Source organism: Alosa pseudoharengus, unplaced genomic scaffold, assembly GCF_046254945.1.
Source record: "Alosa pseudoharengus isolate Yale_2024_CS ecotype anadromous, Long Island Sound unplaced genomic scaffold, YU_APseudo_1.1 YU_APseudo_1.1_scf_22, whole genome shotgun sequence".
In the NCBI taxonomy this organism is placed as follows: domain Eukaryota; kingdom Metazoa; phylum Chordata; class Actinopteri; order Clupeiformes; family Clupeidae; genus Alosa; species Alosa pseudoharengus.
This window is the reverse complement of record NW_027468680.1, coordinates 18,562,115-18,588,604: the sequence shown is the minus strand read 5'-3', so window position 1 is coordinate 18,588,604 and position 26,490 is coordinate 18,562,115. Positions and strand designations below refer to the sequence as shown.

The window sequence follows — 26,490 nt, the reverse complement described above, 5'->3', positions numbered from 1 at the left end:
TGTGTACACCAGAAGCATTTCTGTTAATAGGTAATTAGGGCCTGTTCCATTTAGCGATTTATAAACAAGCAGTAGTGCTTTAAATCAATTCTGTGACTTACTGGAAGCCAGAGCAGGGACTTAAGTATTGGAGTAATGTGGTCAGTTATTATGACCGCCGCTAGCGAAGCTAGCGAAGCGGTCATATAGGGATTGTCAAAGTTTTTTTTTTTTTTTTTTTTCGTCATCTACTTCCTGAAATTTTGGTCAACGATACCCGGGGCACCGAAACACCGGGGCACATGAAATTTGGTGGGTATGTAGCCCCACTAGACTTTTACGGAAAAATTTCGTTTGGTCCCCGGGGGCCACTCCCCCTCCGCGCTGGGCCCCCCGAAACCCAAAAAATGCAGTTTTTCCTAAATAACTACCTGAACCGTGGCACCGAGGATGAATACATTGGTATGTTGGTCTCAAGGGCCCACATCAACCTAGCCCATAATCACTCATTTGTGATTTGCACCCCCCCGGTAAAAAATGAAAATGCAATATAATTCTGCTTTAATCGCCCCTCTCTTCAGTTAAGAAGTTCAGAACTGCACCAAATTTTATGTGTATGATTAACCTGACATTCTCTGGGGGTATGCCAAGTTTCGTAGAATTTCATCCATGGGGGGGTCTAAAAAGTTATGTGTACATTTAGTGACTGTACTGTACACTCATTGGCCTGTAGATGGTGGTGCACACATACACACGCACACACACACACAGGCACGTATACCATCAGTATCGGCAATTAGAACGGCTGATACATAATTACACCAGTAGGATTAAAGGAAAACCAAATATTCATCATAATAATAATTTGGCTGCATTTCCAGTTCTGGCGTCGCGTAGTCGTTTGTCCACTAGATGGCGCATCGTTGCAGTGAGACGTAATTTTGTTGGAAGTTAATCTAAGTGGGTTGGAAAGACACTAAGCATCCTACAAGGACAAGACAGTAGGCCTACAGTAGTTTACCGCAGAGAACGTCTAAGGGTAGGATGATTTCTGCATGACATGTAATTCCCATTTCTTCTTGAAGCCGAAATAAATCTGAGAATGTTTATCGGACATGCTTGTTTTTTACTGCAGGTAGGCTACGTTAATCCTATCAATAGCAGAACATAGGTAAAATAATGTTACCATTAGCATGGTTGAGTGATGGAGGCCAATTTGATTATTGATGTATTTGTAGAAAACCATAAATGCGTTTATAGGCTACCAAGCAAATTGATAACAGCACTAATTGTATCTTTCGACTGTCATCTCATTTGCTTATGACCATAACCTAGGCTACTAACAGGAGCTAAGTGAGTTAGCCACAATACGTTCGCTACGTGATGGTTTTTTAATGGAAAATATATAGGCCTGAAAGATAACCTGTCTATGATGCATCCTAAACACCGGGCTGGGACATTTCTGCTCGAAGTCTCAAAAAGCAGTCAACGTTCATTCCCAAACACCCATATAGGCTACTTCAATCCTCTATTTTCAAAGGTGATTCAAGTAAGGAAGAGCATGGCTCAAAGTAAAGTAACTGAAACTACATAAATTCGTCAAAGTGAATAATTTGTGTCAACTCGCCGCAATGTAGATTTATTAACGCACCCGTGATGATCTACATCTCCATTTAAACCAGATGTTTTAGAGCGCACGTTGAGATGTATTCAGGGCAGGGCTGTACCTACACATATTTGTTGCACGTGCTACAAAAATCATTCTTTGCGATTAATGATTTAGTACCAACGTTACACCGGTCAGATACAGTTTTGCCTATGGCTATATCGTGAGACTGAGGCGCTTTTTGTTTGTTCGAAGTGCGTGTTTAGGGTGTGAGAGGGGAGTCGATGTGCTTTGATTCCAGCTTGGTAGTTGTAGTCTATGCGATTAAAAAACACGTGTGTGTGAAGTATCCAAACAATGACGCTTTCATTATGGCTGCTTTAGCCACAGACCTTGAGCTACTGTACAGTGGGTTGGGTTTAGAAGTGTCCACTTCATTCGCCCTTTCGGTGATTCACACAGCTACTTGAAATGTATTACTACTGATATGCATAACTTTTCGCCAAGACGTGGCAGCTTGATACTGTAAGGTGTAAGCCATTGGTTCCAAAGGAGATTTTATTTGGGTCGCCAGCATAGCCTAGTGACAATTTGTGTTGTGTAATAGGCCTAGCATAGGGCCTACCTTATATAGCTTATAGTTTGTTAACAGTCACGGTTTTGTCATAACTCCCTCTATGCATTTTTGCATTTACAATAGCTCTGAAGCGCGAACACGTCGCAGGGGGGGCGCCAGTGCGTGGATATCTCAATCGCAAAATTAAACAATATTTCTATCGGGCGCCTAGCATGGACTAGGCTGGGTGAAAATCAAAAGATTGCGTCAAAAGATTGAGCTTGCTCTGGCGAAAGCCAGACTAACCATGGACCTCATAGTTGCAAAATACAAGGGAACATGAATCAGCATATTATTTGCACAAACAATAACGGACAGTAGCTCTTCAACTTTGCCCGTTAAAATGTGTATGAACAGTCTAGCAACGCATTTCATGAAGGCCCTTTTGGACATGTCAGTTATTTGCTCCACTGGGTAAAACGGCATTTTGTTTTAGACTACTGGTATTTCATTTGTGCATTGACAATAAAGCTGAATATCATATGAACTAGATGACTAAACTTGAATGTAGAAGAAACATTCACAAAAATCCGTGACATGACCTCTCTTCTTGATAGCTGTTGAAAACTGCATGGAACTGACAGGGATTGTTTTGTTTAATAATAAATAAATGAATACATTATGCTGCTACCTTCTGCTTTTCCCAAATACAATGTAGCCTACAGGTGTACCTTTCATCAGTCTAGTTGCAATGGAAGGACTGTGATGAACTGCCCTACTTGTGATTGTTTAGAGATTTTAAAGGTTTTATAACAATGCTACAAATGTTTTGGCCCAGAAACAAATCTATTCACCTTTGCAGCGCCAGTAGGCTACTTTGTGTGCCAAACAAGCATACAGAAAAGTTTCAAGAGTGGGGGATGGAGTAGAAGATGGAGACAAATTCATTAATATGATTTATTTTCGCGGAATGGATGTACAGGACTGAGCGGCGGTCATATTTTGTACCGCTATGCGGTACATCTAGTTTTAGTTGTGTTTTACAAAGTGTTTTATAAAACATTGTTGATCTTGTGCATTAATGATTTATAGCTATCAGGGACTCTGAGCAGTTAGGGAAGTTTCCATAATTATTTGAATGTACAAACATATGTTATCTCACTTCCTTATGCTCATGACATTAGCTTTTTTGGACAGTGAATACACACAGAATAAGCATACTGTAGACTACAAACACATTTAATACTAGTTGCTGATAGATGGAATATTGAAATGCCTATTTGACGTTCCACTGGCTAATTACTGTAAGCAAGTTTATTTTGTTAACTGAAAATAATTACAGTAAACCAACTATTCTTTTTCAGTACACATGTACACACAGAACACAAGAGTACACAATACATTCTGTAACATATCAGTATGACAAGAGTAATTTTGAAGTTTATGCTACCTTTCTTTACTGAGACTAAATTGGTCTTTCACAAAAGTAACTGTATCTTGCAGTACAAGTGTTATCATTCCAGTTTTTCAGGGAGGTAGCGTCATGGAGGATCTCTACACAATGCTCAATTCCTTTAAAATTATTTGGCTCTCCCTCATTCCAGTACCTAGACATTATCAAGAGAAGGAAATATGTATTTAATTTTATAAACACTATTCTAAAGGCATGCAACAAAACTATTAAGGCCCACATGTTTGTCAGGTGTGTATGATAATGGTTTTAAGACAACATGTTATTAATGAAATGTATAATCATTCTAAAATGTTGATTATAAGAACCTAAATCTAAAAAACAACCTTTAATCCATTCTCTGTGAAATGCCAGTTTCAGTGACCTACCCAGTTTCCAGCAATTTGCCATCTAACCATTTCCATGTTCCCTCCACATCAGTAAGACCGATCCACCCTCTTTTCTGGAATCCTGCCATAAATACCTGCCATGGACATGTCAATATACACAGCCAAATCAACAGTACTCAGTTAACTCGTTAAGAGTGATTTTAACTCTACTCTGAGTTCATATGTCCCATTTGGTTGGGACATATGAATCACTCTGACAATAGTTGAGTGTGTAAAGCTTGCTACTCTCATTCACTTACTGTTTTAGGTTTTTGGAATTTCACAGTTCAAATTCTACACTTGTGCTTTTACTGTCTACAGCCAGGCCCATGATCAATTAACTTATGGTGTACCAGACCAAGCAGTACCGTAACAATGAAAAATGAAGTCAAGTAAAAATACAGGAACTTGATTTATAGAAGAAACAGTGCATTTCAACCAACTTATATGCTGCATGCGTGAATTTATTGAGTCTTCTATTTTCCTCTGTGTGTTTGTCTCTCACCTGTTCCTCCTCACTGTCAATAATCACCAAATGCCCCCCTAGATCCATGCAGTGTTGTTTACCATCACTCCAAGTTGTCTGATCATTGGAAATGTAGTAAAAACTGTTACCAAAAACGTCTCCAGCCTTGAGGAATCTCTAAAATGAGAAATAAAAAAAAAAAAGTGTGAGTTATACTGGCAATGCAAAGGCCTAATATTAGATCAGTACCAGTGACATATAGGGCAAGTGAGGTGTTCTTCATTTCATCTTTTAATGAATTTATTCTACAACTGTTATCTTAACTTTGCACTTGAATAAGCTGAAATCCCACATTCAGGAAGTCTCACTGAAAACATTAATTACTCAGTCACATAAGTATCATGCGAGAATACTCACGGATGGCGTTTAGCAGCTTCTCTTTCTCAGCGATCAACTTTCTGTTTTTATCCATCAAATCATTCTTCTCTGCTGTCAAATTCCTATTTATGTCACGTAGCTGATGATTTTCTTGGCTCACTTGTCCTTTTGTAATTTCCAGTTGGTTTCTCTCTTTGGTTAGGTTGGTGTTTTTTTCTTGGAAGAGGTCCCTCTCTTTGGTCAAGTTGCTGTTAGTTAATTGCAGTTGATCTCTTTCTTTGGTTAGGTTGGTGTTTCTTTCTTCGAAGAGGTCTCTCTCTTTGATCAAGTTGCTGTGCAGGAGGTCCATATTCCTTTGTAGCTGGTCTGTCTCTGCGGTGTGTTTGGTAACCATCCATATGATGATAGCCAGCAGGAGAACACACAGCAGCCCCAGACTCACTACAGACACTTTGTAGCATTTGACTTCTATAGTACCAGCTCCTAGAGTTAACAATTTTATATATGATAAGATTATTGAATTATATATATATCAACTTCATTTAAAACATAGCAACAAAGCTGAACTACATTGGGCAAAAACAAAGAATACAACGATAAATCTTCAGGGGGGGAAATCATGTACCTGGAAGCTCTCTATTTTCCTTTTTTCTCTGAGTACTCATCTGAGCTCTGATTGTTTCCTGACTAGCATAAATATTTTCATCATCCAAATTTCTTTGATTTGAATTACCTTCATTATCATTTCCATATATATCTCCAGAATGCTCCATCTGTGCTCTACTGAATACTGTATGTTCAATGGTAGATTCTTTCTCCTCCTCTGTATAGGCCTCGTCTATATTCTCATTAATGTATGATGAGATTACACATTCTCAGTGGTGTCTAACATCACATAGGAAGTCACACAAATACAAGTTACGCCTTCAAGTATGGACTTGAGTAGATGTAGCCTACCCAATGTTTTTTCCCACATACTTACACACTCTTTCTGATATAAAATATAATTTTCTAAAACCACAAACCTAACAAATGAAAAATGCAAAACACAAAGTTACAAAACAATTCATATTTATTGAAGAAGGTAAACATTGATATCTATGAAACACTGCAAAATACTGTTTACGAAACACTGTCTATCAGCCTTTGCTTTCATGGACAGAATGCATTCTGTAATCTGCTGACTCAAGGAATCTGGACAAAATATATTCTGTGCAAACAGATGAATATGGGGTCCGTGTATGATTCGTTCATTTGTTTTTCCATTTAAAACCAACAATACAAAAATGAAAATGCAAAAATTTTTTATATATGTTTATGAAACCAAAATGAAAAAACATGGATATTTTATTTTTAACATTAATTTTTCGATTTTGTACTCAAAACAAAAATGTACAAATCGAATAACAAGACAAGCTCTCATGTTCCTTCAATTGTTTACTTGCTAGAGCACAATTGGGGTGACCCGGAAGTCACCATTCACATACATAAACAAGACACAGACACACAGACACACAGACAGACACAGAGACAGACACAGACACACACACACACACACACACACAGACACACAGACACACAGACAGACACACACACACACACATACTGTACATAAACACACACACATGCCCCCACAAACATGCAGGCAAGCAGGCAAACGCACACGCACACGCACACGCACACACACACACACACACACAAACACTCCCACACACACACACAAACATACACACACACACACACACACACACACACACACACACACACACACGCTCACCCCATTACCCCCACATACACACTCACAAGCGAACACACACACACACACACACACACACACACACGCTCACCCCATTACCCCCACATACACACTCACAAGCGAACACACACACACATACACGCTCACCCCATTACCCCCACACACTCACAAGCGAACACACACACACACACAGAGAGAGAGAGAGAGAAGCACAAATATACACAAAAATAAACACACACTATGCATACTCATTTACACACAAAAGTTATAAGAGTAGGGACTGGAGTTGGAGATGGAGACAAATTGACAAACATGGTTTATATTTGCGGAGCGAATGTGAAGGCAAACAAAACGGCAATGGGTATCGTTGAGAATTTTTCTGTGATTTACCGTTAACCGTCACATCCCTAGTTCGGACTAATCAAATTGTTTGGGCGGGCTTTGTACAACGATGGACAGATGAGCAACAGTGCCTCGTCTATCACGTCACCTGAGCACACTGGAGTTCGTCAACTCTAAAGTCGCACATCAATGCAAAGAAATAGTGTTGCCATTGAGGGGATTGTTAATTTATTATGACCGCCGCTAGCAAAGCTAGCGAAGCGGTCATATAGGGATTGTCAAAGTTTTTTTTTTCCCCCGTCATCTACTTCCTGAAATTTTGGTCAACGATACCCGGGGCACCGAAACACCGGGGCACATGAAATTTGGTGGGTATGTAGCCCCACTAGACTTTTACGGAAAAATTTCGTTTGGTCCCCGGGGGCCACTCCCCCTCCGCGCTGGGCCCCCCGAAACCCAAAAAATTCAGTTTTTCCTAAATAACTACCTGAACCGTGGCACCGAGGATGAAGACATTTTTATGGTATGTTGGTCTCAAGGGCCCACATCAACCTAGCCCATAATCACTCATTTGTGATTTGCACCCCCCCGGTAAAAAATGAAAATGCATTTTGCCTCGCCCCTCTCTTCAGTTAAGAAGTTCAGAAATGCACCAAATTTGATGTGTATGATTAACCTGACATTCTCTGGGGGTATGCCAAGTTTCGTAGAATTTCATCCATGGGGGGGTCTAAAAAATGAAGTTATGTGTACATTTAGTGACTGTACTGTACACTCATTGGCCTGTAGATGGTGGTGCACACATATACACACGCACACACACACACAGGCACGTATACCATCAGTATCGGCAATTAGAACGGCCGATACATAATTACAAATTCAGTAGGATTAAAGGAAAACCAAATATTCATCATAATAATTTGGCTGCATTTCCAGTATTGGCGTCCCGTAGTCGTTTGTCCACTAGATGGCGCATCGTTGCAGTGAGACGTAATTTTGTTGGAAGTTAATCTAAAGTGGGTTGGAAAGACACTATGCTTCCTACAAGGACAAGACAGTAGGCCTACAGTAGTTTACCGCAGAGAACGTCTAAGGGTAGGATGGTTTCTGCATGACATGTAATTCCCATTTCCTCTTGAAGCCGAAATAAATCTGAGAATGTTTATCGGACATGCTTGTTTTTTACTGCAGGTAGGCTACGTTAATCCTATCAATAGCAGAACGTAGGTAAAATAATGTTACCATTAGCATGGTTGAGTGATGGAGGCCAATTTGATTATTGATGTATTTGTAGAAAACCATAAATGCGTTTATAGGTTACCAAGCAAATTGATAACAGCACTAATTGTATCTTTCGACTGTCATCTCATTTGCTTATGACCATAACCTAGGCTACTAACAGGAGCTAAGTGAGTTAGCCACAATATGTTCGCTACGTGATGGTTTTTAAATGGAAAATATATAGGCCTGAAAGATAACCTGTCTATGATGCATCCTAAACACCGGCCTGGGACATTTCTGCTCGAAGTCTCAAAAAGCAGTCAACGTTCATTCCCAAACACCCATAGGCTACTTCAATCCTCTATTTTCAAAGGTGATTCAAGTAAGGAAGAGCATGGCTCAAAGTAAAGTAACTGAAACTACATAAATTCGTCAAAGTGAATAATTTGTGTCAACTCGCCGCAATGTAGATTTATTAACGCACCCGTGATGATCTACATCTCCATTTAAACCAGATGTTTTAGAGCGCACGTTGAGATGTATTCAGGGCAGGGCTGTACCTATATTTGTTGCACGTGCTACAAAAATCATTCTTTGCGATGAATGATTTAGTACCAACGTTACACCGGTCAGATACAGTTTTGCCTATGGCTATATCGTGAGACTGAGGCGCTTTGTTCAAAGTGCGTGTTTAGGGTGTGAGAGGGGAGTCGATGTGCTTTGATTCCAGCTTGGTAGTTGTAGTATATGCGATTAAAAAACACGTGTGTGTGAAGTATCCAAACAATGATAACGCTTTCATTATGGCTGCTTTAGCCACAGACCTTGAGCTACTGTACAGTGGGTTGGGTTCCATTTAGAAGTGTCCACTTCATTCGCCCTTTCGGTGATTCACACAGCTACTTGAAATGAATTACTACTGATATGCATAACTTTTCGCCAAGAGGTGGCAGCTTGATACTGTAAGGTGTAAGCCATTGGTTCCAAAGCAGATTTTATTTGGGTCGCCAGCATAGGCTAGTGACAATTTGTGTTGTGTAATAGGCCTAGGGCCTACCTTATGTTTGTTAACAGTCACAGTTCCCTCTATGCATTTTTGCATTTACAATAGCTCTGAAACCGGGGGGCGAACACGTCGCAGGGGGGGGCGCCAGTGCGTGGATATCTCAATCGCAAAATTAAACAATATTTCTATCGGGCGCCTAGCATGGACTAGGCTGGGTGAAAATCAAAAGATTGAGCTTGGTCTGGCGAAAGCCAGACTAAACATGGACCTCATAGTTGCAAAATGCAAGGGAACATGAATCAGCATATTATTTGCACAAACAATAACGGACAGTAGCTCTTCAACTTTGCCCGTTAAAATGTGTATGAACAGTCTCGCAACGCATTTCATGAAGGCCCTTTTGGACATGTCAGTTATTTGCTCCACTGGGTAAAACGGCATTTTGTTTTAGACTACTGGTATTTCATTTGTGCATTGACAATAAAGCTGAATATCATATGAACTAGATGACTAAACTTGAATGTAGAAGAAACATTCACAAAAATCCGTGACATGACCTCTCTTCTTGATAGCTGTTGAAAACTGCATGGAACTGACAGGGATTGTTTTGTTTAATAATAAATAAATGAATACATTATGCTGCTACCTTCTGCTTTTCCCAAATACAATGTAGCCTACAGGTGTACCTTTCATCAGTCTAGTTGCAATGGAAGGACTGTGATGAACTGCCCTACTTGTGATTGTTTAGAGATTTTAAAGGTTTTATAACAATGCTACAAATGTTTTGGCCCAAAAACAAATCTATTCACCTTTGCAGCGCCAGTAGGCTACTTTGTGTGCCAAACAAGCATACACAAAAGTTTCAAGAGTGGGGGATGGAGTAGAAGATGGAGACAAATTCATTAATATGATTTATTTTCGGGAATGGATGTACAGGACTGAGCGGCGGTCATATTTTGTACCGCTATGCGGTACATCTAGTTTTCATTGTGTCCCCTAGATTATATCTGTGGCCTGAAATGCCTTGAATGTGAAAAAAAACTATTATAAAAAAAATATCATAGATTATTATGCCCATTATTTAAACAGTGAAAATAATAATAAAAGAGTTGAACTTTGAACTTGAATGTCACTAATGCTGATTATTCAATGATTCATTTGAATTTAAATATTTAAAATACTTTCACAGCAAAAATCATATATGCGATTAATTCAGAGTAATTAATTCAATTACATTTTTTAATCGATTGACAGCCTTATACAGTAATAAACAACATTCCTTCTCTGCGAACCATGCCGAGACTACCTCCCAAGGTGGTCTCAATTCGGTTCATTTTAGAGGGGTCTGACCTGAACCTGAGTCTAACCTTGTGTCAATGTGCTAATCCAACTGGAACAGCAGAACCTGTAAGCTTATTTTGCAAGCAATGCAACAGCACCAAATTGTATGCAAAAAGGATGCAATAGCACCAACTTAATTCAATGGTAACTACAACTACAATTGTTGTACCTCCACTCAACACCTTCTCCTCTCTGGAGGTCAATGAGGCCACAGACTCGCTCTGCTCCACACTGAGCTTGTGTCTAGATGAGCTGTGCCCTCTTACCACAACTACCAGACACTCCTAACCTCCTTCTCACTGCTGCTAAGACGGCTTTCTACAATGACAAAATCAACAGCGCTTCAGACACTCGAAAACTTTTCTCAACCTTCAAATCACTACTCAACCCTCAGCTGTCTCCTCCTCCATCCAGCCTTACTGCGGATACCCTTGCCTCATTTTTTACAAACAAAGTGGTGGCAATCAGCAGTCAATTCTCTACATGCCCACAAAACACATCAGACACCGCACTCCTACAACCTCTAGAGGCTGCTGGAACATCTTTTTTAGCATTCACGCCTCTCTCCGAGAGTGAAGTATCTAGACTCCTGACATGTAGCCGACCTACCACATGCTCGTTGGACCCTATACCTACGAGCCTACTTCAGTCCATCAGCCCGACTATCACACCAGCTATCACACATGTGATCAATGCCTCGCTAACCTCAGGAACACATTTCCAACAGTGTTCAAAATGGCCCGGGTAACACCATTAATTAAGAAAACCCTCAACCCTCAACCCTGCTCAAGTCGAGAACTACCGCCCTTTCTCACTCCTGCCTTTTCTATCCAAAGGCATTGAACGAGCAGTCTCCAAACAGGTCTCTGACTTCCTTTCACAGAACAACCTTCTGGATCCAAATCAGTCTGGGTTCAAAAGCGGCCACTCTACCGAAACGGCTCTGCTGTCTGTAACAGAAGCCTTAAAAGAAGCCAGGGCGACCGCTCGGTCATCAGTATTCATTCTGCTTGACTTATTGGCTGCCTTTGACACGGTTAATCACCGCATCCTTCTTTCTATACTCTCTAACATGGGAATATCCGGTTCTGCTTTCTCCTGGTTTGAATCCTACCTCACAGGACGCTCGTTTAACGTATCATGGCTTGGACAGCTATCTGCACCTCACCATCTCACCACAGGGGTCCCCCAGGGCTCAGTGCTGGGTCCCCTTCTCTTTGCTATCTACACCACCTCCTTGGGACAGATTATCCGTTCGCATGGCTTCTCATACCACTGCTATGCAGACGACACACAGCTCTATCTGTCCTTTCCACCTGATGACCCCTTGGTTTCAGCCCGGATCTTGGATTGCCTCTCAGATAGCTACATGGATGAAGGCACACCACCTCCAGCTGAACCTCTCAAAAACTGAACTGCTGGTCAACATCAAATTTGACTCCCTGTCTGTTTCACCTACCAGGACTGCAAGAAATCTAGGAGTTGTTCTCGACAACCAACTAACCTTCTCAGATCATGTTGCCTCAGTCGCCCGGTCATGCCGTTTCGCACTCTACAACATACGGAAAATCAGGACTTACTTGACTCAAGATGCTACCCAACTCCTGGTTCAAGCAATAGTCATCTCACGACTTGACTACTGCAATGCCCTCCCGACAGGTCTCCCAGCATGCACAGTGAAACCCCTTCAGATGATCCAGAACGCGGCGCGCCTGGTCTACAACCAACCTATGAGGGCACATGTTACCCCGCTGCTCATCCAGCTACACTGGCTACCTATGGCGGCCCCCATCAAATTCAAGGCTCTAACGCTTGCCTACAAAGTAGTCTCCGGTTCTGCTCACACCTACTTGAATGCCCTCATACAGACATACGCTACCTCCACACCGCTGCGCTTATCAGACGAACGACGTCTAGCTCTACCACCGGTACGCTCAGGCCAATCCAAACTTTTCTCATGTTGTTCCTCGTTGGCGGAACACACTGCCAGTTCCTACAAGGGCAGGGACATCCCTCTCCATTTTCAAAAAAACTCCTGAAGACCCAGCTCTTTAGAGAACATCTCCTCTCATAGCACCACTTACAAGTCTTGCTGATCCTAACACTTAACACCCGTCTTGAACTGACACTCAACTGTTTAAAAACAGCACTCACTGATGCACTTATTCTTACTGTACTCTACCGTTTTAAATTGTCCTAAAATTGTTGAGAGAATTGCTTTAAAACTTAAACTGTTTACGTTACGTTTACGTCAGCCAAATGTAATGTAATGTAATGTAATGTAACTCTGCCTGTTGGACATACCAGTTGTGAAACACACCCCACTTGTAAGAGTACAAGGTCTGTGTGGATGGAGCCCTCACTGCTTGAAGGATTTTGATAACATCAAGTAAAAGACCCAATGCTACAAGTCGGTCCCATGGGGCCACACCCATAATTTCAGAAGGCCCAGGTTGGGGTGCCAAAGTGTGCCGTTTGCTTGAGACAAAAGGTCTGCTCTCAGTGGAAGCTTGAGAGGCCGATCTGTCAACAACTGCATCAGGTTTACAAACCAGGGCCCGTATTCACAAAGAATTTTAAGGCTAAAAGTAGCTCCTAACTGGTGAATTTATAGGAGAAACTCCTAAAAATAATGTAGGCTATGTGTCACTCTTAACTTTAGGACTCCTAATTCTTTTGACTAAGAGTAATTCACGAAGCATTTTAGCCCTAAAAGTAGCTAAGTTTGGGACAGCTTAAAAGAAGTCGAGAGGACTTCTAACTCACTAAGACCTATTCACAAACCGCTTTTTGTGGTATTTCACGTCGCATTGTTTTGAAATGCACTTGCGGCTAGAGGAGCTTCCAATCGCCAGGGAACAATTGTGCATAACAGGCATAACTAAGGGATGCAATAACGCCACCAACAACAACCAAAACTGCTCAACATGTAAACTAAATGTAATGTTTCATTGAGAATCACATTAAAAATGTCTCCTCTTTGCAAACGTAGGTATAGGCCTACATGGTGAGAGATTAATTTAAAAATGTTGCAAATACTGCATCAATCCGTATGTTTCATTAGGCTACTATGCTATTTGTTTTGCCTTACACTTTATTCATTTAGGCTATTTATTCAGTTATTCATCATCTTCCGTCCTTTGCACTACTTGTGTAGCGCACACATTCTCAGACAGTCACCTGTCACTCATCATCGTAGGGGAGTTTTTTTTTTACATCATTCCCTTTTATAATCAACAGCCAATCAAGGAGGTCACTTCAGTCAAGCTTGTGCATGAGTAATGACGTCAGCCATAGCAACGGAGCTCTTATCTTATCTTGTCATTTATCTGAGTAGGTCTGAGAGGCTTTGTGAATAACTTTTAAGAAAAAACTCCTAGGTAAAATGTTTTAATGTGATTTAGGAGCACTCCTAGTGGTAAAATAAAATGCTTTGTGAATACGGCCCCTGTCTCAACATTAATCGGGTTTCAGACCAACATTTTCTACCATAACTGCCTTACTAAAGCTCACCAATGATGCGTCATCATCCTTGGATGACAACCTGTCCACCGAACAATTTTTATAGATTTAACTAAAGCATTTTACCTTGTCAATCACTACATTTTTTAGATATACTTCATGCCATTGGTCTCTCTAAACAAGCTGTCTGCTGGTTCAGCTCTTATCTAATCTTATTAGCGTGGGGGGGAATGGCCCCCAGGGACCAAACAATTTCCCTTAGCGGCGGTCATAATGAGTACAAGGATGTGGTAGAGTGTGTGTCTGCCTGATAAAGTTAAGATAGAAAAAGGATGTTCATTTAAACGTAGCCTATGTATATCCAAACACCAATGAGCATGATTTGAAGGTATCAAAATGTTGATCAAATGTCATAGCAACAACACCAACTGGAAATAAATGCATTTATTTTAAACGTTAAATGTTTAAAAAAAATTTTTTATTGTTGCAGTAGTATATTCAGCCATGACATGTCTAAAGAGGCCCTCCATTTCATTTACTGTTTTTGACAACTGTTTTTTAGAGGCTAGTTTTTATATATTTAGTTACTGTATGTGTAAATGGAAATAGCATAAAATAGACTGTTACCAATCAAGAATGCAAACACTGAACATGTTGCCATTTGCTGACCACTATGATAAAAACATACAAATTACAGTAATAAGCACCTATACAACTACAGGATCATGTGAACATCATGTTATGGGTCATTCCACGTCAATTTAACCAGGGCCCACGCACTTAGGTCTCAAAAAATTCTGAAAAAATTACCAGGTGTACCTATGTTACCCAGGAGACAGCCAGTTTGACAGGGGGAGGGGGGTGTCGATTTTGTTCGGCCTCTTTTTTTTGTCAAAGTTCACAAGCCCAAAGCACAAGAACTAAACCATGTAGGAGGCTCAAATTTTGCATGCTGGTACATAAATAGGAATAGCAAAATTGTCACGTTTGGTCTGGATGATCCTGCATGGTCATAGCTGTCCCTCAAAGTTGATCAAAATTTTATTGGAGTTTTTGGCTGGGCTCTGTTTAGGCCTTCAGAAGACATATTTGTACTCAACATAGGCTCTTGATTTATTTCCCTTACTGAGATAAGTAGAAACACTCTCACAAAAAGCAATGAACAGAAAAGAAATCCCTTCAGGGTCTGAACAGCAGACCTCACAAGTCTGTAAAATCATTTTGGTTCTCATTTTCAGAGCACCCAAACACCTTGTGGGAATATACAAAGATTTTTTTTTATATTTGTTTCTTTATTCTCCATAATCCCTTCTTTTTACAAACACATATTTGACTTGTCTTATGCAAATCTTTCTTTTTTATTTTCCACCCTGAACATGGGCAAAATGCACCATTGAGGTCAATATGTTCTGATTAGGCAGTAAAAGCCCTGGCAAGAACCAAACCAGATTTTGTTCAAATCACAACTATGGCTACTGAAAAATGTAAGGTTCATTTATCAAATGTTATTCCACTGCTTGGTTGAATTTCCCATTGTCCTACGTAATTTAGAACGACCATTAACCGTATGTTATCTGCACACCTATGAAGTAGATCCATTTGTTTGGCCGTATCACACTTGTATATTAATTCGCCGAACTCGTTGTGAAGTTTAAATGAACTGTCACGTTGCATCCGAGCTGTAAAATGCAGACGTTCAGAACATTGCAACATTGTAGCTTAGTTGATATGTGTCGGAAGAAATTAGTTCTACAAACAAAAGACAGTTTTAGCGATTAAAATGTTTAAATTGTAACAGGAAATGAACACAATGCAAGTGGCAACAGTGGAATAAGCGGGATAATGGACTCCACGGTGGTCTGTTCACAGAAATTAATGCACTTACGAGGTTTAAACGGCCCTCCGCTTTGCGTCGGGGCCGTTTTACAACCTCGACCGTGCATTAAAGGGACACCAGGCAAGCCTGATGCTTTTTCTCTACGAAACTCCCCCTCGCTCGGTCTGAAGCTCTTTTCCTTTTCTATTCGTCTTCCGTCAAGGGTTTTCGCTGCTTCTTTGCCGGCTCTGCCAGTAGGGGCGGGCGAGAGCCTTCATTCGCCATTTAACCATATACCGACTTAAGATGATTAATTAACACGAAAACGTTGCCTGGTGTCCCTTTAACTTCTGTGAACCACCGTGTTGTCCATTATCCCTTACTTATTTTGAAGTATTAAAAACATTGTTGTTTTAGAATTTTAAAACAAAAGGGGCGATAGGCCTAGTGGGTGCTTTTACGATAAGGACATTTATCCTGCAGAGGAGTTGCTGCTTCAGTGTGTCTTCAGCTGTGCTTCATATTTGCCTCTCGCCTAATCACTTTTATCCCTCATTACCAATTTGCAAATATCACTGTTGATAATGCACTCTTAAAATAACATATAAACAACTCGCCATGGATTTCTGACCAGGTTTTTCTTGGTCAGTGGCGTAGCCTAATGCATTTTAGGTAGTTTACAATAGCGATTTTTAGACAATGCGGCAGACCTGTCTTAGGTCGTCAATTGCCACACCCTTTGGTACATTGCTCAAAAAAAGAGACGTGCGAGATAAGAATAAACTTTGCACTGGGATAATAATCCGCTGTCCGCCAGGCACCAAAAATAGGGCCCTTAGCATAGACATAATATTATGTCTATGGCCCTTAGTATTTGGCTCTGGAAGTATGCAAGAGCAGTGCCCTCTAGTGGAACACCATGACCAGATGTTAAAGATGGAGCCATGACAAAAAAGCAGAAACCAGAATCAAGCAAGGTTAAGTTAATCATAATATTCTGCTGAGTGAGAATGATATGAATGAATGAATGAATGAATGTAAATCTGCTTACAAGTTAAAAGGCTGATGCAGCGAGAGAAATGTTTTGATGGAACTGTCACACATGTTCCAAACATGAGATACTCAAAGCAAAGAACATTATATAGCCTTACTTGTATTGGGATGCAGAAAGAAAATTAACTGAATAAGAAATATAGTGAGCACAAGGAGGTGAGATGAAATATGTTTGTATTTTCAAATATGTTAGGGAAAACTTACCAAACTGCTCACACAGTCCATGATTACCCCAAGCTATGATGTGTAAATCATGCACAAGATCAATGACATTTTGTAAGGCATTTTTTAATAATCACCAGAGCTACTGTACAGCATACATATGAAATTAACCTAGAATTCAGTTTAATTGGAAAGCTTCAAAAAACTTCTTCAACCACACTAGATTTTTGAGGCCTCCCTCTGCTTTGTGCCTGAAAATGGTCAATATCAATTTCTGCCATCTACTGGCCACAAAGAGAACAAATAACTAGCAAGCTACTACTACTATTACAAACTAAGAATGAGCATAAGGATGAGAGTGTGAATATTATGCTGCTTTTATATAAAAAGATTGGACATGAGCCATTCAAGAACATAATGTTCATCACAGATAATCTAAGTGAAATTAAGAGTACCAAAAATATGATGCAGAAGACAAAGCAGAAGACAGATTGTTTGAATAATTTTGCTTTCTTAGAAATTTAACTTTTTCTGCAGTACAATCACAGTAATTCCAGCTCCAGCTGTTCAGCCACTCAAGGTCCCGTAATATCTCTTCACAGTCCTCTCTACCATTTTGGGAATTAGGTCGTATTCCTCCAGTAACCTCCAGTTAAAAAATGTGAAAAAGATATAAAAATATTTAAAAAGGTGAAGGTGATGTTTAAAAATCAGATTTTAAAGATGCCCCCAAAGTGTAGCACTAGCTGCCTAGCTGCTCTTGCGGTTGGCTGCAGCAACTCAAGCTAGGTAGTACTGATTAAAAAAATAAGACAGTACTCAGTGACCTCGAGAAACAGAGATCCATGTGAAAAGCGGATGGAGTTCTCCTTTAATAAAGGTGATACAGCAAGAGAAGCAATGAAGTCTTAGAATTAAGAATAAAGCCATGTTCTTCCAACAACAACAACCACAAGCACCCATGTGCCAAACAATTCAAATGACCGGCATTGTTCTCCCAGAGAGCTACGTATATGATCACCACCCACGGGTGGGCGTGTGCGTCAGCGTTGCAGGTCAGCTTTTCCACATACACCTGGCTTTAAAGTTCACCGTCCTGGTAGCATACCTATCTACTGCCAAGGCCTGAAGGGGAGGGGGAAAACATTTACTTCTGCTACACTGGCAGAGAACTCATGTGAAACAGACTGTGGGAGGTGGAAGGGGTTTGAATGCTGTCCGGCAGTATTATGAGTGGAACGTCTGAGGGATAGAACCAGATCGGGGTTCAGACCCAACTCCTCCAGGGGGCGCACGATTGGAAAATCTTCACCTGCTGCTATGCTTGGGGCCAGCTCTGGTTCTTCCAAAGTGTCTGTGCTGCTGCTGCCGGGTGGCTGGCGCTGTTTGTGGGGGGTTGGACATCTGGTACACCCTCCAAATGAGCCTGGGACAGTTGGTCAAGGCTAAAGTTGACACCATCTTGGTCACTGTGATGCTAAGCACTAGTCCTGGTGTGGACTATGGCTACCCTCAACGGGTCTCCTTCTGCAGGGATACTGCTGGCTCCCTCCCGATAGCCCCATGAGGATGAATCTTGACCGGTGGGAACTGGTTTAAACTCGGAGTGATGCATGGTCTTAAGGGGGCCCTCCTCCCCATACGGCCTGATCTTATAGTGTGTGCCAATTCCATCCAGACACTCCACAATTTCATAATTGGTGGACACCCATGTATCCTGGATTTTGTGGCGACCGTGAAAATGGTTCTTGCAAAAGAGTATACATGTACATTACATTTAGCAGACACTTCTTGACCAAAGTCACTTACATACTGTATGTCAGCTATATTACAAGGAATCACATTGTCCCCGGAGCAACTTGGGGTTAAGTGCCTTGCTCAAGGGCATAACAGTGGAAGCCGGGAATTGAACCGACAACTTTCAGGCTACTGCACGCTAGCCCAGCTCCTTAACCACTACACTACCACCACCCACTAGAAAAAGACTAGAGTGCCAGGTGGTAAAATGGGTACGGTGTCAGGACCACCATGCCTACGATATGCTGCAGCCTCTTCTAAGTGTCTCCTAGCACTAGCATAGACAGAAGTCAGGTACTCTTGATGTTGCACCACCCAATCAGTCGGTGGACTGTCCCTGTGGTCACCTTCAGTATTTCCAAGTAGGTGGTTGACTGCTAACTGTGGCTTCTGACTGAACATCAGCTCATATGGGGAGTGCTGTGTGGACTGGTACATGGTGGTATTATAGGCAAACAGGAGCTGAGGGAGCAACTGGGGCCATTTACGCTTCTTTTCAGGGGTAAGGTTCTGAGCAAGTCATGAAGTATCCTGTTGAAACGTTCACATTGACCGTTCCCCACTGGATGATAAGGGAAGGTTCTACAGTACTCTTTGTTATGCTGTAGATGTCACACAAGTGCTTCAACAGCTCCCCCTCAAAGCTGCGCCCCTGATCAGAGTGGATTCTCCTTGGCACGCCATACACATAGAACCATCTCTCAGTTAGAATCTTAGCTATGGTAGAAGCTGTCTGATCAGGGGTGGGAAAGGCCTGAGAAAACATTTGTGACTACCAGAACACTCTCTTGTCCTGTGCTAGCCCAATCCAAGAGAGTAAAGTCAGATAAAACAGATTTCCCAAGAAGGTTCTGGCTTGGGTTGTCTTGCTTTAGCAACCACACAGTGCTCATACTCAGAACACCACTTTTGCACCTCACGCCAAATCTGGGGCCAGTAGCACCTCTGGCATATCAAATCTGTGGTTCTGTCCAGCCCCAGATGGCCATGGTTGTTGTGTAGGCTAGTGAGCACTTCGAGTCGCAACACCTTGGGCAGTAAAAGCTGCAGCACTGGATCCCTGGAAGGAGGAGCCTGGATCGCTCGGTACAAGGTCCCATCCACTTCCTGTATCTGGGAAAACTGCTTTATCAGCTGCTGGACTTCCCTTGGTTCACTCCACTTAACGGGTAGGTCGTCCCTGTCGCCAAAACCACAGGTATCTGGAAATACAGGGATCGCAGGACTTTCAGGTCTCTTTTTTTTCAGGTCTCTTTTGGTTTGACCAGGGATGGTGTCCACCATACAAGATTCTGTCATCCAAGAGTCTTGGATAGGTGCAGGGGGATGTCCAGGCCATGTGACACAGATCGCAAAGTGTTAGAAGCCTAGAAAGGGCATCGGCATTGCGATTAGCAGTCCCAGGACGGTATTTGATGTCGTAATCAAAGCTGAGATACCCAGCACTATTCCAGAGCGCCTAGTTTCGCTGACTGCAGTTATTGGAAGGGATTGTTGTCAGTGTACACGGTGAACTTGTTGCCCAGGAGATACTTGCAATTTTTTTCTGTGATTGCCCACTTGACTGCAAGGAGTTTGAGTTTCATGGCACTATAATTTGACACGTTCCTCTCACTTGGCCGCAAGCCTCGGCTAGCATAGACTATTGGTCGCCGTAACCCATCCTTCTCCTGTGACAGAACTGCCCCCAATCCTGCATGGCTTGCATCTGTCTCTAAGATAAAGGGACGACTGAAATCGGCATAACCTAGGACTGGCGCTTGAACAAGCCGTTCTTTTAAGGCTCTGAATCTAGAAAAAGTTCTGAAGGCAAACCTGAACCTGACTACATTCAATGTTAACTATCCAATATTCAGATGTCTCTTTTTTGTAATTGAAATGTATGCAAATTAGTGCATAATTAATGAGATATTGTTACATCCATAAACATATATTTTCAGAAAACTTGTAATGCAAAAAATATTGTCTCTACATAAATAATCAACTAGTAAAGTTTCATAAGAATATCAAGAAGTTAATTTTTTTACCCTATTAACCCGTTCTATGTTGTCTATGGAGGGCAGTTTTAGGCAAGTTTTTTAGGCAGGTTTTTTAATTAGCAGGTTTAAAACTAAAACATCAGCTAAGTAAATATGATATTCAGAATCAGCACCCACAAATTAGGCTAAATATCCTCTTTACCAGTGTTTTCTCACATTTGACCCCCAAGTGATAGTAGTCTCAGTCTTAATTATGCATTATATAAATGAGGATGTCATCTATGAAAATGGATCGTGAAAATTTGAAGACAAAAAAATCTTGTTCCTTAGACTCTACACTAGCAAAATATGCACAAAAAAGCGTGATTACACAAGACACATGGAGAAGAACCATACACGGTATATATAGAACTATACAGTCTATGAGAAGAACGAACGGAGCCAGAGGCAGAGCCGTCTAGACATTCTCTGGCCAGAGAGGGAGCCACAGCACGGAGCATAGACTGATGAGGGAGTTAGCCAGTACAGTAAAGTAAAAAGTACATAACACACATAACACAATTGGCTGGTGATCAAAAAAGTTAATTTAGAACCCTCTCCGCATTGTGTGTAAACTGCAGGACAGTATTTTATGGTAATAAAAAATAACAAAACCATACATAAATCGCACCTGTGTATTACTGTAACCGCAGTAGGCCAATTAATCAGAATCAGATTGCACTTTATTCATAAAGAAATGCATTCACATGTGTAGCCTGCCTTTGTATATTAACATCATAACTTAAGACATTTGGCAAAAATCTAAATTTCAGTTAATAGTCAATCCAATATGGTACTCAATAAATTCTGTATGGGGAAAACCTCTTCACTCCGTTCTGTCTTTTTTCAAAGATGCTTTGGTCTCACTGGCCTGTGACAAAGAAAATGTATTTTGTTTGTATTCCCAACTGCTCTCACACACAGACTGATTTAAGTAAGAAGTGTGTCTGTTCTTCATGTATCTCTTAAACTGTTCATCTGACCGACTTCTTCACTGGTGTGAATCGCTCACAACCCAAGTGAGTGCAGTGTTGAGTGTGATGTTAAATGAGACACATAAAAGACAACATTTTGCAGTTCTTGACAACAATATGGAGACCGCCTCTGCATGGCGTGCTTGCCCTGTAGGCATGACAACATTCAGCAGATCTTTACCTCAACAATATGGTGACTGACGGCAGATGCAGTGTGCCTGCAGTCAACCTTTGTATAGACACAGCCATAGTTTATACGGACACCGCATGATTAATGCAAAACATCAGGAGTTTTGTGGAAGACATCACTGATACAGAAAACATTTCAGTATGACAAGAGTACTTTTGAGCTTTATACACCTTAGTTTACTGTGGCTACAGTGTCTGTTCACAAATGTAAGGGTTTTCTTCAGTACAACTGAAGTCATTCCAATTATTTCGTTGGTTAGGATGATCGACGATCTCTACACAGTGCTCATTTCCGTCAGCGTTATTTGGCTCTCCCTCCCTCCAGTACCTAAACATTTCCAAGAGAAGTATGTATGTGTTTACTTTTACACTATTCTAAAATGAGATTAAAGGCAATGTTCATCAGGTGTCTATGCTAAAGGTGCAGTGACCTACCCAGTTTTCAGCAATTTGCCATCTAACCATTTCCATGTTCCCTCCACATCAGTAAGACCGATCCACCCTCTTCCCAGGGATTCTGAGATAAATATCTGCAATGTACATGTGAAGATACAGCAAGGCCCATGATCAATCAGTGGACCAAGCTGTACCGTGACAATGATGGGCATGGATCTATTGAGTCTTCTATTTGTCTCAGTGTGTTTGTCTCTCACCTGTTCCTCCTCACTGTCAATAATCACCAAATGCCCCCCTAGATCCATGCAGTGTTGTTTACCATCACTCCAAGTTGTCTGATCATTAGAAATGTAATAAAGACTCTGACCAAAATGTTTCCATATATCGTTTTTTTCCCATGGATCGGGAACTATGAATAATAATAAAAAACAAATATAATGTGTGAGTTATACTGCCAATGTAAATGTCTAATATTAGATCAGCACCAATAAAATAAAATATTTTATTCTAACATGGTTATGTTCACTTTGCACTTGAATATGCTGAATTCCCACATTCAGGAAGTCTCACTGAAAACATGAATTATTCAGTCACATAAGCAACATCATGCGAGAATACTCACAAAAGTTTAGCATCTCCTCTTTCTGAGCAATCAAATTACGTAACTGTTGATTTTCTTGCCTCACTTCTCTTTCTGTAACTTCCAGTTGGTTTCTCTCTTTGGTTAGGTTGGTGTTTCTTTCTTGGAAGAGGTCCCTCTCTTTGGTCAAGTTACTGTTAGTTAATTGCAGTTGATCTCTCTCTTTGGTTAGGTTGGTATTTCTTTCTTGGAAGAGGTCTCTCTCTTTGGTGAAGTTGCTGTGCAGTGGGTCCATATGTCTTTGTAGCTGGTCTGTTTCGGTGATGTGTTTGGTAACCATTCTTATGTTGACTATCAGCAGGAGAACACACAGCAACCCCAGACTCACTACAGCCACTTTGTAGCATTTAACCTTCGTGGTATCGGCTCCTAGAGTTTGACATTTTTTGTTGATTATATTGAGATATCACTTTATATTCCAAAAAAATGGATCTCATCAACAGAAATGATTAGGTATCTACATCACCCCACATATATTCAGGCTAACAGCTAAACTTCACTGGGCAAAAAATATAATAAAAAGTTGATTTTGGGGGGAATGTCACATACCTGGCGGCTTTCTATTTCCATTTTCCATCTGAGTTCTGATTGTTTCATAAACATTTTCATCTTCATCCAAACTTCTTTGACTTGGATCACCTTCATTAACATTTCTGTATCTATTTTCAGACAGCTCCATCTCTGCTCTGCTGTGTGTGTTTGATGATAGATCACACACTCCTCTTTATTGGCCAAATCTCAGTGGCATTTAATGCCACACAGGAAGTCAAACTTATAGTTCTGGTTAAGAAAGGTACGCCCACAAGTATGGACAGTGTACTTTTTTGCAGACACCTCATGCAAAAAAGCTACAATGCATCAAGTATGATGAAATAGTTTTGATGAATTAAATTAAAAAGTGTAATGCTGGGCAATCCATACTAAAAATATGACAAGCCCTCAAAATGCTTTAACGTTCTGCAAACATGTTTACAGTAGCTGAACAATGCAACCTGACAGATCATCAACTGTCATGCTTGTTTGGGCCAGAACCCTCAGCAGATAGAGACACTTTGATGTCTTATGTACCATGTCCAGAACCTGATAGATGTGAGAGTGAGAAGAGTCTACATGTCAGCCCAGGTACCAAGCAGTTGGAACCAGAGACACTGCCTCTCGTCCACACAGATGATCCGCACCTCATAACTCTTCTTCCCATTCAAGATGATGTCATTTTGCAGGGCCCATTCATTCAGGTGCTGGGCTTCAAGTTGCTAACAAGTACCTGTTGAGTTCTGCCGTGAAGGTAGTTGAGGGTCCATGCTATGTCCCGAAGGTCTGAGATGACCTTACAAAAATGTTGCATCAGTGTTGCATAGTGAACTCTGTCAATGGCAAGGGAAAGGTTGCTTAAGTGCAGCTGGTATTGTCACGCCCTTAGCCCGGGGAGACAGAGAGAGAGACATGTAGTAGGACTGATGGTTCCCTTAAATGGATGTTCATGTCACCGAGGACGAACAAGGGACAGTCATGCTCAGGGATGGAATACCACAGAGTGTCCAGCTCGTCCACAAATCCACCCAGGTGGATGATAAATGACAACCACGTAGACTTTAACTGGAGCATTCGCTGTGATTACATGGTAATGTATTTGAATGGCGTATTGTTTTAAAAAGTATTTGGTGGCACCTTAGACTGCTGTCATGGCACTGTCTTAGAGGGCTCATGGTAAGGAAGACTGCACTACATCTCATTTTTACTGGGTTTTGTTTCTTTACTTTGCAAGGGCATTTTAGTGCTGCAGTGCTATCTAAGGCACACTTCATTATTCTTTTTTCACCAGAAAGGCACCTGTAGAAAACCTGAAGTTTTCATTTTATTCATAAAAAGAAGTGCACAGATAGATTGTACTAAAGATTGGTCTTATTTGATCAAACATTAAAGGACAATTCCGGCGCAAAATGAACCTGGGGGTTAATAACACATTTGTACGAGTTCGACCGTTCGCTGGGATTTATTTTCATGCTAGTCGAATGTGACCAGTTTTATTGCAAACCGCTAATTAGTGTTTAACGCTAGCCTTCGGGGCACACGTACAGTAGAAAGAAATCGCTATTTCTATACCACTAACAAGGCTCAAAATAGCACCACACTTACACAGTAGCATAATGAGGGTCTCTACATGTAAACCGAAGCATTGAGAACTTTGTAAGTGTACAGGCAGTTTATTAAAAAGAAACACATTACCGTTCACGTCTGGTTCACATACAGGCAGGCGCCTTGGGAAAACGAAACTCTGGGATGTGAAGTGAATCTCATGTGAAACGTTGTTGCTGAAAGAAAGGACTGTGCAAAAGAGAAGCACTGAACGCAACAGGAGACATAAGAGATGGCAGGCTATTTGAACGAATTTGAAGACATCGAGGATGAACCCTTATTGGACGTCGGAATATAGCCTACCAACGAAGAGCTGCGGAGCTCCGTGAAAGGGCTATGAGAGAGAGAGAGCTACCTGTAGTCAATGCTGCACACAGCCTCGCACTTCTAGAAACTGTAGGCTACCTGCGGACATTGTGAAGCTATAGCCACCGAAGAGGAGTGCCTGTGTTGCATGGAGTGGGACCTGTTGCGTCTTGACCCCCAAGAGACGCAGTGTTTTGTAGAGTCTGAAGATTCCCCCTCATTGATAAACAGGGCTGTAGTTGAAACTTTGGTAACACTTTATAATAACTACACACAATTCATCATTTATTAAGCCTCTGCTACTTATTAGTTAATGGTTTGTTCATCATTAGTAATTTCTAATTTATCATCAGTAAAGCATTTGTTCACACATTTATAAATAGTTTGTTCATAGTAAATAAGTTTATATCTTAAATATGTTTATACATTATTGTTAATACTTAATAAATGATGCAATAATATGTTTTTGATTAAGTAATATTTCCATTATTTAACAGTTGTTACATATACATGCACTAATGATTAGTTAGGGTGAGGATACATATTTTATAAACCACTCCCTAATACTATAACTAATAATTAACTCAGAAGTTACAAGTGGTTAGTTAATGATATTTTGTGAGCTCATCTAAAGTGAGGACGTTTTATGCCTTGCAACACATTTACAAATGAGTAATAAAGTTTACACTTGCATTTATTCATTTAGCCGACACTTTCACCCAAAGCGACTTACACATGTCGATGAAATTAAAGGGCAAGGCCACATTGGTGAACGCCGGGGTTTGAACACCCAACTTTATGGGTTACTGCATGTTAACCCGGCTCCCTATCCACCACACTACCTCTGTCCAGTGGTATTACAACCATCAATTCAAAAATATAATATAGATATGCGTGTTTACTATGAACAAACCATTTTTAACTGTGTGTAAACATGATTTACAGATGAGAATTAATGTAGGAATAATGCTTTACAAATGAAGAATACAGCATTTAATAATAATTTACTGATGTTTAAAAACAGTGTGTAGTAGAAGAAAACAGAAAC

General features: G+C 40.9%; 1 protein-coding gene across 1 annotated transcript; it reads right to left on the bottom strand.

Moving 5' to 3' along the window:
• Positions 1 to 4,515: 4,515 nt before the first annotated feature.
• On the bottom strand, positions 4,516 to 23,577 carry LOC143139573 (uncharacterized). Its single transcript, XM_076300148.1, has 4 exons — positions 23,550 to 23,577; positions 23,022 to 23,369; positions 4,864 to 5,307; positions 4,516 to 4,623 (listed from the first exon to the last, which is right to left on the bottom strand). Exons 1-4 carry the CDS (start codon positions 23,575 to 23,577, stop codon positions 4,592 to 4,594), a joined length of 852 nt encoding a protein of 283 aa, XP_076156263.1. The 3' UTR covers positions 4,516 to 4,591.
• Positions 23,578 to 26,490: the final 2,913 nt, after the last annotated feature.

Coding starts and splice junctions, on each gene's coding strand:
- LOC143139573 (XM_076300148.1), bottom strand. CDS start 23,577: ATGGAAAATGGAAATAGAAAGCCGCCAG. Junction 5,308..23,021: donor GCAAGAAAATCAACAGTTAC/GTAATTTGATTG, acceptor TGTTAACTCTAG/GAGCTGGTACTATAGAAGTC. Junction 4,624..4,863: donor GAAGCTGCTAAACGCCATCC/GTGAGTATTCTC, acceptor TTCTCATTTTAG/AGATTCCTCAAGGCTGGAGA.